The 12,652-nt window shown below is 41.7% G+C and overlaps 1 protein-coding gene across 1 annotated transcript in view; it reads right to left on the reverse strand.

The window, feature by feature from the left end:
* ext2 (exostosin glycosyltransferase 2) overlaps positions 1-12,652 on the reverse strand; it is a 117,915-nt gene that overhangs the window by 16,103 nt on the left and 89,160 nt on the right. The window contains exons 11-13 of the mRNA XM_060940792.1: positions 5,434-5,600; positions 4,903-5,046; positions 1,499-1,627 (exon numbers count right to left, since the gene is read on the reverse strand). Of these exons, the coding sequence (XP_060796775.1) occupies positions 1,499-1,627; positions 4,903-5,046; positions 5,434-5,600 (440 nt within the window). The remainder of the gene's footprint in view (positions 1-1,498; positions 1,628-4,902; positions 5,047-5,433; positions 5,601-12,652) is intronic.

Consider the following 12,652-nt stretch of genomic DNA (forward strand, 5'->3'; position numbering starts at 1 on the left):
ACCTGGCGACTTGTCCAGGGTGTACCCCGCCTTTCACCCGTAGTCAGCCGGGATAGGCTCCAGCTTGCCTGCAACCCTGTAGAACAGGATAAAGCTAGCCTGGCTAACGCGACTTCAAAGCTCTCCGAGCATTTGGTCTGGCCAAGCTATTAAGCCCAACCGTTTCCCAGAGCGCGTGGTTGACCCGCCTCCCTGAAATGCCTCAGTTTGCTACTGGTCGAAGCCAGAAAAGGCTGTGACGAAGCTTAAACCAATCACATCACTCTTTCCTCTGACGTATGTGACGCGACGGGACTAACTGGTAGATTAAACTCTTACCGAAGCCGGTCGGGAGCAAGGCGAAAGCGTCCTTCCTTTCAATAAATACCTCCAGGGCTGCTCTTTGCTCCGTTTTCAATGAGAACTTCCCGTTGAATGCTTTCAATACAGCATCTACCGCTGTGTCAAAGGCTTGCCGCTGCTCCATGTTCGTGATGTGAATGAAGCGCTTCCGGCATAGATTCTGTAAACAATCTATGGCTTCCGGTCGCAGTTCTACTACGTCACTGCCTTGAACACGCCTCTACCCAGGACCGTTGGAGATGCTCAAAGTTGATTGGTTCCCGATTTTTCGGGAGCTTGGAAATGCTGTAGATAGCCTGCCTGGCCAGACTAAGCTCGGAACAGGCCCTCGTGTTGCGTCACGCTTAGGATGGGCGGGCCCAGGCTTGGATAAAGCGGCTACAGATAATGAGATGAATTTCAGTATCCCAAAAAAAAAAGGCAGAGTTGCAAAACCCATGATATGGTGGTGTATTATGGGGAGGGAAAAACCAAAAGGAGTCGGGAGGCGGAAAAAGGACATTAAAAAATTTTAAAAATCAGCTATTTTTGGCAACATGGCAAAAACTGATCCTGAAATTAATTAACGCTGCTCTCAATCTGAAAGACTATGCGCTTGATTAACGATCGGAACAAAACTCTGTAGGAGTATTGCTGCTCAGCTCCGGAACGTGAGAGACGCCGGTGTATAGCAGAGACTCGCCGCTACATTCGAGGCTGTTATTCTGCTGTCTTCTACGTCAACACATGACGTCTGTCCTGTAGAACATGATTGGTTAATGCCTTTATTCACGGTGCAGAAGCTCAGAAAACTCAAACTCGGTGCAGGAAAAAAAAAAAAACTTGAAAAAAAATATATTGCTGTGCAAATTAATTGCACAAAATTAAATTAATAAATTTGCTTGAAAATAAAATAAATAAATAAATAAACCAGAAGAAAACCCCTCAAATTATGTGATAAAACTCCTCTGGCTCTCATACACCGTCATACCTTTTAAATTCCACTGAAAGATTTCAGAATTTGATTGCGGAACAGAAAAACAACCCGGTACGTGTTAAAGTCGACGAGTTTCTGCTCCAAAACACAACTCGCCCCAAGTCTCATAAAATATAATAAACCCTAATTCATGGTGTGTGATCTCCAGTCGACGCTGGAAGAAGAATCGAACGTGTTTACCTTTATCGGAGCTTTCCCCGTGATGTTGGCCACCAGGAAGTTCATGGCGATGTCCTCGCAGTTCATATGAGCGTCCACCCAGTTCTTAATGTCTCCCGGCATCTTGTACGTGTACAGATAATTAAAGTACTGCAAGACAAAGCGGATACAGAAGAATAAATGATGACATCAGACTGACAGATTCTGAGCCATGATGAGACGAGACGCATAAAAGAATAACTTTGAAATAAGTACAGCAAAAAAATTGAGATATTTGTTAAAATATTATTGGGGTGTAAAAACTTACGGTTGAACTGAATTTAATCAGTAATAGATCAGATCCCTTTTAGTGGTTAAGAAACCTGATGCTACTCGGTTATAATCTGACCAAAGAATCTATTGAGAACTTGACTGGAATGAAACTGACGTTAGATTAAATGTTATCGTCTAAGCACTACAAAGACAGGAAGTGCTCGCTAAACTCGAGTCTCTTAACGCTCACAGTTTTGCTGTTGATGTGATGTTTTACGACCAAAACACGGACCACTTCTTGGCACTGAAAGCTGTGGCACGTTCCAATGAAATGCCATGAACTTGTCTGTAAGCTGAACAAAGTTATCTTATCTAAATGTCTGCATTGCAGGCAAGAACGTAACCTCGATATCTCGCGTTAGGTAGCTAGGGTTTATAAATTACGCATGTTTGCTAGCTAGCAAGCCAAGATTGTTCAATTGTTAGCTTGTACGCTAGCTTCATTAAAATGATAGATAGCTGTTTATTAACCGAGATAAAATAAATCACTTGTAACATCAACCATCTTCGGTTGTCTCGGAAAAGCGTCTGGTTCCCAAGTATGCGATAAAAACGAATGTGTTTACGTCACCGTGACGTGTCTTGTTTATAAAATAAATACACCAGATGTATTATACAGACGCGAGTGCTTTACTGGGAAATACGCCACTCGTACTTTTCATCTGAGCTCCATCCGGGACATGGAGAACCAAAACCGGGACATAAATCTCTATCTGTGACTCGTGAGGAAATCGATGCGCGAGTTATTTTGTTTTGATAAATTTGGGGATTTTTTTATTTGTGAACGTGTCGATATAATAAAAAGAAAATCACACGCTGGCTTGAAGACTTGAACTTTATCTTCTCATGTTAAAAAAAACCTCACATTTTTCATGAGTGACATTTAAATAATATTGTCTGGCTTTTTTTTCGTGGTCTATCAGATATATTCCATCCAGCGAGGGTGATACTGAACGAGTCAAAGACGAGTAGCTGAATGGAATATATCTGATAGACCACGAAAAAAGCCATTATTATTATTATTATACATTCCTTTCGGGTGTTCAACACATCTTTCTCTTTCAAAATTCTCTCAAACTCTTCCGTATTTCATGAAGCAAACCTGGCGGCCATGTTTATTTACAAATTGTCACAGTCGCTCACTCGCTAGCGTGGAAGTTTTACGTCTCCGACATGTAACGTCATGTTGTCTTGACAACCATGCAATATCGTAAACCATATTCAACACTCATTCTCCATTGGGTAGAGTGACGTAATACACGTAGGATAAGCGATATGCTAACAATATTGCATGCTATCAAACCAAATGAACGAAACCTGCTAGAAGGGAATAGAACACATTTTTATTCCATTGAAAGAGTGTCCTGTATGGATAATAATCACTGATATTTCACTCTGTCCCTCCCAGTGTTTTCCCCACTGACAAGACGCATGTTGTTAAAATGCGTTCAAAATAAAAATTCTTTTGAATTTTTAACTTGCGTTTTTTTTTTTTTTGTAGATGTTTCCATAGAAAATAAAGAACATTACATGGTTGTGCAAAGATAGGAAGTTTATCTTCTCGTGTTGAAAAATGTATACATTCACCACTCGAAGATAAACGTCATATCTTCATGCAATAGTGTAATATCCTCTATTTATTTTTTTCACGGGCCGGTTTCCATCAAATCCTGTGCTCTGATTGGCTGGTGAGCGGGTCTGTATCCTACGGTACGGACCCTGGTTACGGACCTCTGGTGACTCGCTCGTTCACAACAACAAACCTTGTCGCAATATTTGTCAACATTTATCTTTTTTATAAGATTTATTTATAAGATTTTTATCAAAAATCTTATAAATTTTTGCCAGCGTTTCTCAGGAGAACAGCATTAATTTTACAGCATGGATAGCGATAACGACAGTGTTCACAGCGAAAGCGAGTTTTCCTACCCTGAGGAAGAAGAAATAAAAGAAAACATTTCAGGAGAAAGCTAAAAAACCTGTAACTTGCTAACGCCGAGCAAAAACATGGCTGAATCCTGAATGACTCCTATTTGTATAAATAGGGGACTACATAGGCAGCAAAATGTAGTTTTTTTCCTGCCATGGAAGTGCACTTGTATACTGAGGAGGAAGCCATTTGCATTACAGCCGTGAATGAGGATTCAAAATGGCGGCTCGGCTGTCCCTTCCGGGCGCTCTCGTTTTCTGTTAGAATTTGGTAAAGAAAAAAATTAATATATTATTTACCAGCTTAAGGTCGGTCCGTATGGTGAAATACCGTGACCTCGGCCTTGAATACTGATCTCGGCCCAGAGGACCTTGCTCAGTACTTTCAAAACCTCGGTCACGGTATTTCACCATACAGACCTCCCAGCTGGGAAATAACATCTATATTTTTCACCAAATGGCTCCTCTTTATCTGCTGCAAGTTTATGACAGACAGACAGACAGACAGACAGACAGACAGACAGACAGACAGACAGACAGACAGACAGACAGACAGACAGACAGACAGAAAGAAAGAAAGAAAGAAAGAAAGAAAGAAAGAAAGAAAGAAAGAAAGAAAGAAAGAAAGAAAGAAAGAAAGAAAGAAAGAAAGAAAGAAAGAAAGAAAGAAAGAAAGAAAGAAAGAAAGAAAGAAAGAAAGAAAGAAAGAAAGAAAGAAAGAAAGAAAGAAAGAAAGAAAGAAAGAAAGAACGAACGAACGAACGAACGAACGAACGAACGAACGAACGAACGAACGAACGAACGAACGAACGAACGAACGAACATGGGTGCATCATGAAAAGGAAATGCTTCCACAATACACTTCTGATTTTGAAGAATATTTAAAATTCTTTATTTTTAATCGTGAATAAAATACAGATTTTTTCCTGCACTTTGTATCTAATCCTGGATTTGGGACGTGTCGGCCTACTGAAGGTGATTCATATCTAAGATCCTTTCAAATCTCTTCATTAAGTATTATTAGTATTAAATGGGCTGTTAAGTGTTGTTTTATTTTTCCGTGTCCGTCTGCACGCTCTAATGCAAGCACTACTGACTATAGTTACACAAAGAACCACCAAAGGTCGATCAGAATTTAATTAAAAGTCAGAAGTTTGCAGGTTCGAGTCTACAAACCGCTGTACCTTGTGATAAAACGCAGCTCCGGTCAACACCATCGACACCTCGTTGGTCCACTCTGACTCGTACTTCCACTTCCCCATCTCGTGGTCCCATAAATGGAGTCGACCGGGATATCCCACCAGCCTGTCTGGGAATTCCCGCCACACCTACACGACACACAGGGCTACCTCAAACTAACAATTTGTGCATTATTATAAATTAATAAACAAAACACTGACAAATGCCTGATGCCATATTATACATCGACTTACATCATTCCGGAGAGATCACGGAATATCGTTCCGGTTTGAATCCAGACACGTGGATTTCAATCTCCTACTATTTTATTTATACAGCTAGCAAAATTATTTCCGTGGCTCTCAATAGTGTACAAATCTACATATTGCAGAAATGTCAAAGTGTTGGAACACGATATTTTTTCATATCGCACAGGCCTTACTTTCACCCTCAGTGGGAGGAGCTAAAAAGCAAACAAGAGAAGCAAAGAAATGTAGATGTTACACATGAAATAATTAAGAAGCGTCGCTTGGTACCTCGTATCCAAACTGCAACTCGTCAGAGGTCAGCATGATGATGTCATCATCGATGGCCAGCACTGCCTCCGTCTCGATCTCATCGAAGGGAAAGAAGCGATTGCTGAGTTTGTTTTCTTTGGTGCGCACCACTTTGAGAGGAACAGCGATTTTGGGCCAAAGAGATTCTGCACAGGAGAAAGAACAAATAAAAAACTAGACAGAGACTGTGACTAAAGTCCAGTGTTGTAGTCGAGTCACTAAACCTCGAGTCCGAGTCCAGTCTCGAGTCCCCAGTGTTCAAGTCCAAGTCAAGTAATTAAAGAAAATTTCGAGTCGAGTCCAAGACTCCAACCGCACCATGTGACGGTGTCTGTTTCAGCGCCGTTAACACTAGTTTGTTCCTGAACATGGCGTATGAACAGGTGAATGCGCTTCTCTTTATCAGGGAGTGTGAAGTATTCTGTCAGAGATGGTTGGGAGACGGATGTAAGTGCAGAAGGTGTGTTTATTAATACAAGTGAAGACGGTAAACAATCCAGAACGGCAGGCAAAATGGTGAAACAGGCGATAGGTCGAGCGAGACACAAACAGGCTATCGTAGACTCGGCAGGATCAAAGACGAGAAACAGGAAATCAGGGATCAGCAAACCAAACAAGGAAATAAGGCTCAGTAATGTGTCAGCAACGCAACTCAATACTTCGCAAAGTAAGTTCATTTTTACAGTTTTTATATCGGCGTGCTGATTGCGCCTTAATCCTGTGCAGGTGCGAGTCATATATGGCGTCCGGGTGAGAGTCTGCTTGGCGCAAGCGCTGTCCGAAGCGCGCCCGAGAGTCTGTCTGATGCACGCGCCAAGGTGCACAGGAGTGACACTCTTGCACAAAATTAGTATAAAAATTAATGTAGCTATAAATATCTTATGCCAAATTATTAAGGCATAAGATATCCGAGTCCTCGTGTCCAATTTATGAGTCCAAATGCAGTTAATGCATGAGTCTGAGTCCGAGTCATCAGTGCTCAAGTCCAAGTCAAGCCACAAGTCCTTAAAATTAGGGCACAAGTCAGACTCGAGTACTACAAGCCTGCTCAAATCACAGTAATTTGCGCTAGTTGCTACATACCGGGACGTCTGGTCACCATACCCTAAAGATCCGGAACAGTAAGAGATAGAGAATAATGCTTAGGAAAGAAAAGTTGCGCCCTGGTGCCCTGAACAAAATTAAAAAAAAAAAAAAAACTGATTGGGAAAAAAAAAATCATGAAAATTGACAGAGTTATAAGTGATTGAAAAAAAAAATCCCATTTTTCATGGATCATTCTGGATCAGTGATCCAGATCAGCACCAAAAGCCACAGCAACTTAATTCAGCCTAGAGGGATTCTTTATGTGAAATTTGGTGCTGATTGGTTGGGGGAAACAGCGCCCTAAAAGCGTGAGTAGAATAATAAGAATAATAAAGTAGAAAGATCCTGAGTGAGAGTGACAATTTGCACCAGCGTTGCTAGCGCAAGCTAAAAAACAAGAGGGGTGTTTGTCAGATGAATATATTTTACATTGGAGAAATAAGAGATGGTCATGGAGAGGTCAAAGAGAAACGTCCAAACACAACGAGCACGTATGAATCCGACCACAATGACATTCCACGCAGGGCAAGAAAGACACGACATTCCATTTTCAGTCGCGTAAGAGCTTGGGAGCGCTCCACGGCACGGATAAGATGGATGGCACGTATCGTGTCACCTAATAAAGCTACAGAGAAGGTTCTGCTTTACTAAAAGACAGAGGAGAGAGCACGGGGGAGCGTGTAATTAAACCCTGAGAAAGTATGGTACGGATTTTACAGAGCCTCTTGTGCACTTTTTTTGGTCTGGTAAAGTAGGGACGTTCGGGGAATAAACTAAACACTGAAATGATTCACACATCATTTCTCCGTGTCCGCAGAATTATTAGAAAAACCACCGGGCTCTCGAAGACGGCTCTCGGGGACCGTAATCGGCTTCGTACGCTGTTACTGGCGTTCAGCTTCCAGAAAAGAAACATTACTCACAAAATCACCTCAGTTAATAAAGTCCCTCCAGAAAATACGATAATTAAAAATGACAGATAATCGAAGCATAAGCATTCTGAAACTGCTTGACGTAAATAAACACAAAAAGCAACAGCAACAAGGAGAAGGAGGAGGAAATCCGTTCTTATTTTAACCTGGACTTCAGCTTTGACCTGTGAAGAGGACCTTATTAGTTGTAATGGGTCACAAAGCTCCCGCTTGGCTCCACTGACGCCTCTAATCAAAGGCAACACTCGCCCATTAGTCCACTTCAAAGTATTCCTCGACATAATTACATTACTAAAATCTATGTGTTGGATATAATTAATTTCTCGTCCCCCCTTTTTCCCCAAGCTGTTAGTGTAAAGGCTCCATAAACAGGCACAGAACTAATCACCTTGTTAAGATGCATCATTAAAGAGAGAAGGGGGAGGGGCTTTAATAAACAGCTCACGTCGTCAGCTTACAGTGAGGTGTCTCTAATGATTCATAAATTCCTTCCCGCCTGAAACGGAAACACGCTGAGGTTAATATCCATCATCAGAACAGGAACAATTGTGATCTCAAAGTGTGACTTTCTTTCACTGTGGTATGGGTGTTGGTTTGAGCCAAATGGACTGGTTTGAGTATTTCAGAAACTGCTGATCTCCTGGGGTTTTCACACACAATGGTGCCCAAAACAAAAAACATCGAGTGAATAGGCGACAGATCTGTGGGTGGAAACAAACGCCTTGTTGATAAGAGAGGGTCAGAGGAAAATGGACAGATTGGAGGTGGTTCGAGCTTTTTTGCCAAGAGAAAGTAACTCATATAATCACTCTTTACAACCGTGGTGAGCAGAAAAGCATCCCAGCATGCAACAGCAGAACAACAACAACAACTTTATTCATCACACACTTGTGAAATTCCTCTCTGCATTTAACCCATCTGAAGCAGTGAACACACACACGTAATAGTCTAGGCAGGATTTCTAAAAAAGTGCTTATTTAAGGTCCTGGAGGCAAATCGTGTTAATTTTTGGTATACAACTGTTTTGGGGGTATTCAAGAGTGCTGAATCCAAATCCGCTGTATACCAGGCTCAAAAACGTCCCATAATGCCTCAAACCTGAAAAATCCAAGATGGCCGCCGCAACCAGGTCAAAACCTCATAATCACTTATCTTTTTGACTAAACAAGGTATAAAATTGAATCTGACATCATTTTTTATGTTTTCATACATGAGGAACCCAATGCTGTCATCAGATTTAAGATTAAATTAGAGGAAAATGCTTATCTCATTGGCTAGTAGCCATTTTCAAACTAGAAAGCTTCATATCGTCAACTTTTTCTAGCATTTTGTCTGCCTTTTTAAGATGTACAGAAAATAAGGTTCTATGCCTATGTCAACACTAATATTACCAAAATTAACCTTGCACAGTCTTCATTTACCCAAAAAAAGAAGTTTGTTTATACCTTTTTCCATTCTTGAGTTATCAGCTGTAGAACATAGGTTGGCGTCACAGGTTTTTGACCAAATAACTGGCTTTATGTGAAAGGCTACATTTCTCTTTGTTGATATTTTTGTTGTAATGTCAAGCGACATTTGGGTGTGGTGATTATTGGTATACACCACTTTTAAAGGTATTGAAGGGTGCTGAATTTAATTTCACTGTATGCCAGGCTCACTAATTTCCCATTAGGCCTCAAAAGGAAGAAATCCAAGATGGCCGCCGCCGTCACCAGACAAAAAGCCATTTATGTGCATGCCTCTTTGATTAAACATGGTGAACTCAGAGATATATGATGTATTTATATGTTTTCACACATAGAGAATTCATTGCTATGATTACATTTAAGATTAGAAACCATGTAAACCTTCTGTGCATTAATAAATAGAGTAAAAAGGAGCAAGAGACAGATTAATATTATGGTGAAGAATTTACTCAATATACTATATGTTATCTTAAGCCTATTTCTAGTCATCCTCCTCCTCCTCTCCAGTGTTTTGGCAGGAGCTTAGCTTGTGGCAGCTGCATGATTCCATGCACTGCATGCCGCTTCTCCTGCAGCTACATCTTTGGCTCAGGCACCCCTTGAGGCAAGCACAAGTTGTTATGTTTTTGCATGCTTTAGGAATAGGTGAGAGAGATAGAAGACGTGGAACTAAAGTCCCATTCAATTCCACCCATCCCATTTCAGTCACTGGTGGGAGAACAGGATGGGGCCTGTGGGCCTGACTCCATATGCTGGCTTGATAATGTGCACGCATAATGTGGAATTGCGCTGCATCTGAAGTAGGTGGCAAAGACTCCTGAGACCGACCACTGCAAAACAATTTCACCCTTGCTTTGTCAAGGGTATGAACTTCAGGAACCCCATATATCCTACAGATGAATGTCTCAGTCAATCTGATTATATTGTCTGTTAAAGGTCCTTTTCCAAGGCCAAGAAGATCCTTATGATGATCAAGGAACACTTTCCAGGCTGTTTTCTTGCTGTGACCACTAAACTGAGATACACTATCACACCCTGTGACAGCATGGAAAGCCAGTAATGCATGTAATTGGTCCGCGGATAGCAACTTATGAATTTCATGCACTGGAAAATACTTTGGCGCTTTGGACGTACCAGCCTTCATATAAAGATATGTACAAGTCATTGTGTCAAAGTGTGCTAGAAGTAGAAGAAGCACATCTGTATCTCGTGCTGACACAACTATTGTTTTCACCTTTGCATGTATGCAATGAAGAATAAGTCTTGTATCAGCTTCCTCATGTTCAGCTTGTAAAGAAGAGATTTCAAAACTCGGATTGGATGACATAGCAGTGGTTGCCTCGGCAAACCCCCCTGACACCACAATTACAGGTTCATCTTTTGGGCTGTGTTGGATGACATGGTTTGAGAGGAAAAGTGCAAGATCTGCTTTATTATCATCAAGTGCCATAAAGTTGGACCAGTCTGTTGGTAAAGCCACTGATTCACTAGCCAATGAGATAAGCATTTTCCTCTAATTTAATCTTAAATCTGATGACAGCATTGGGTTCCTCATGTATGAAAACATAAAAAATGATGTCAGATTCAATTTTATACCTTGTTTAGTCAAAAAGATAAGTGATTATGAGGTTTTGACCTGGTTGCGGCGGCCATCTTGGATTTTTCAGGTTTGAGGCATTATGGGACATTTTTGAGCCTGGTATACAGCGGATTTGGATTCAGCACCCTTGAATACCCCTAAAACAGTTGTATACCAAAAATTAACACGATTTGCCTCCAGGGTTCACTTTTTTGTAAAACTAACCCTGACTATAAGCAATGAGCGCACACACACACACACACACACACACATACCCAGAGCAGTGGGCAGCCATGCTAACAGCGCCCGAGGAGCAGTTGGGAGTTCGGTGCCTCGCTCAAGGGCACCTCAGCCCAAGGCCGTCCCATATTAACCTAACCGCATGTCTTTGGACTGTGGAGGAAACCAGAGCACCCGGAGGAAACCCACGCAGACACGGCGAGAACATGCAAACTCCACACAGAAAGGCCCTCATCGGCCGCTGGGCTCGAGCCCAGAACCTTCTTGCTGTGAGGCGACCGTGCGAACCACTACACCACTATGTCGCCCACATTGGGTTCCACTCCTGTAGCCAAGAACAGGGATCTTAGAATCAACAACAAGTTCCTATTAAAGTGGCCGGTGAGTGTATATGTACAGTCAGGTCCATAAATATTTGAACACTGACTAAATTTTGCCTCTGTACTCCCCACAATGGATTTGAAATGAAGCCATCAAGACGGGATTGGAGTGTCGACTTTCAGCTTTAATTCAAGGGCTTTAGCAAATATACTGCATTCGCTGCTTAGGAATTACAGCCAATTTTTCAGTCCCTCCATTTTCACAGGCTCAAAAGTAATTGGACAAACCGCCAATTATAAACATAAGCATCATTTTTATACTTGGATGCAAATCCTTTGCAATCAATGAGAACCTAAAGTCTGGAGCTCGTGGACTTCACCAAACACCGAGGTTCCTCCCTCAGGCCTTTACTGCAGCCGCCTTCAGTTGCTGCTCATTTGTGGTTTTTCTGCCTTCAGTCAATGAAAAGCAGCTCAACTGGGTTGATTGACTCGGCCATTTAAAGGTGCCCTTCCACCAAAAACGTTTAATACTGGCTCTTTTTGAAATGCCATAGTTCACTCCGAGTTGCATATGCATGCTGCATGTGAAAATGTAATTCTACTCCCATTCCCTGTATTAGCTTATGAAAGAAAATAGTCGGAAAAACGAGCGGATCAGAAAAAGCCATACGAAGTTACGTCACTTCGAAATTAATATTCATGGCCTCGCCCACCTTGGCTTGCGACCGCCCACAGGAAGAACGTTCGGATTTAAGCGCGAGGAGAGATAGCAGAGCCCATCTCGTCAGTAGCTAACGAAGAGGACCTAACAGCAAGCTGAAAACATGTCTGAACAAGTTCGTGCCTGTGTTATTTGTGGCAGTAACACATCAACGTTGCATTTCTTGCCCAAGATAGAAGAGGTGAAGAAGAAATGGTTGGAATTTATCTTTGGAACACCACCAGCGAAGTGTAATGCAGCGTTAGTACTGTGTTCTGATTGTTTCAACCACAGTGACTTTTCAAACTTCGGTGCCTTCAGTAGTGGTTTTGCTTCGAGGTTGTTTTTAATCCCTGGATCTGTACCGTCAAGACGATCGACCACCAGCTCACAAGCTGGAAGTAAAACATGAACTTTTTGTTCGAAGGTTTTTGTTACAAAATAGCATGTTCATATTCTCCACGTTAGCATGCACGACATGGTCACAAGCTCGGCAGGGATGAGAGTTTCCCGCTTTTTCGGCAGATTTCCGCTTTTTCTGAGTAGAAAACGAACTTTTTATATTATGCCAAATCCGTTGAGAATGTTTTTTATTAATTTCGGGGGGTTGGGGTATGTTCCTTCATGTTGTTCAAACTTTATTAACTCCAACGATGTTTACACATTATTTGTAAGTCGCCATCTTTAGTCTCGTTTAAATCTCGTTGAATGTGATGTAAAATTCGTGTTATCTACATTATTATTGGTCAAAACATCGATGTCGAGACCATAATAGCCAATCAAAACAGTTTTTACAAAGACACCCACGTTCGCTTGCTCTGACCCACTGGAGGGAGCGTCACAGTGCTGTTAGCCAATCAGAGGTAACACGT

This window comes from Neoarius graeffei, chromosome 15 (genome assembly GCF_027579695.1).
Source record: "Neoarius graeffei isolate fNeoGra1 chromosome 15, fNeoGra1.pri, whole genome shotgun sequence".
Taxonomy (NCBI): domain Eukaryota; kingdom Metazoa; phylum Chordata; class Actinopteri; order Siluriformes; family Ariidae; genus Neoarius; species Neoarius graeffei.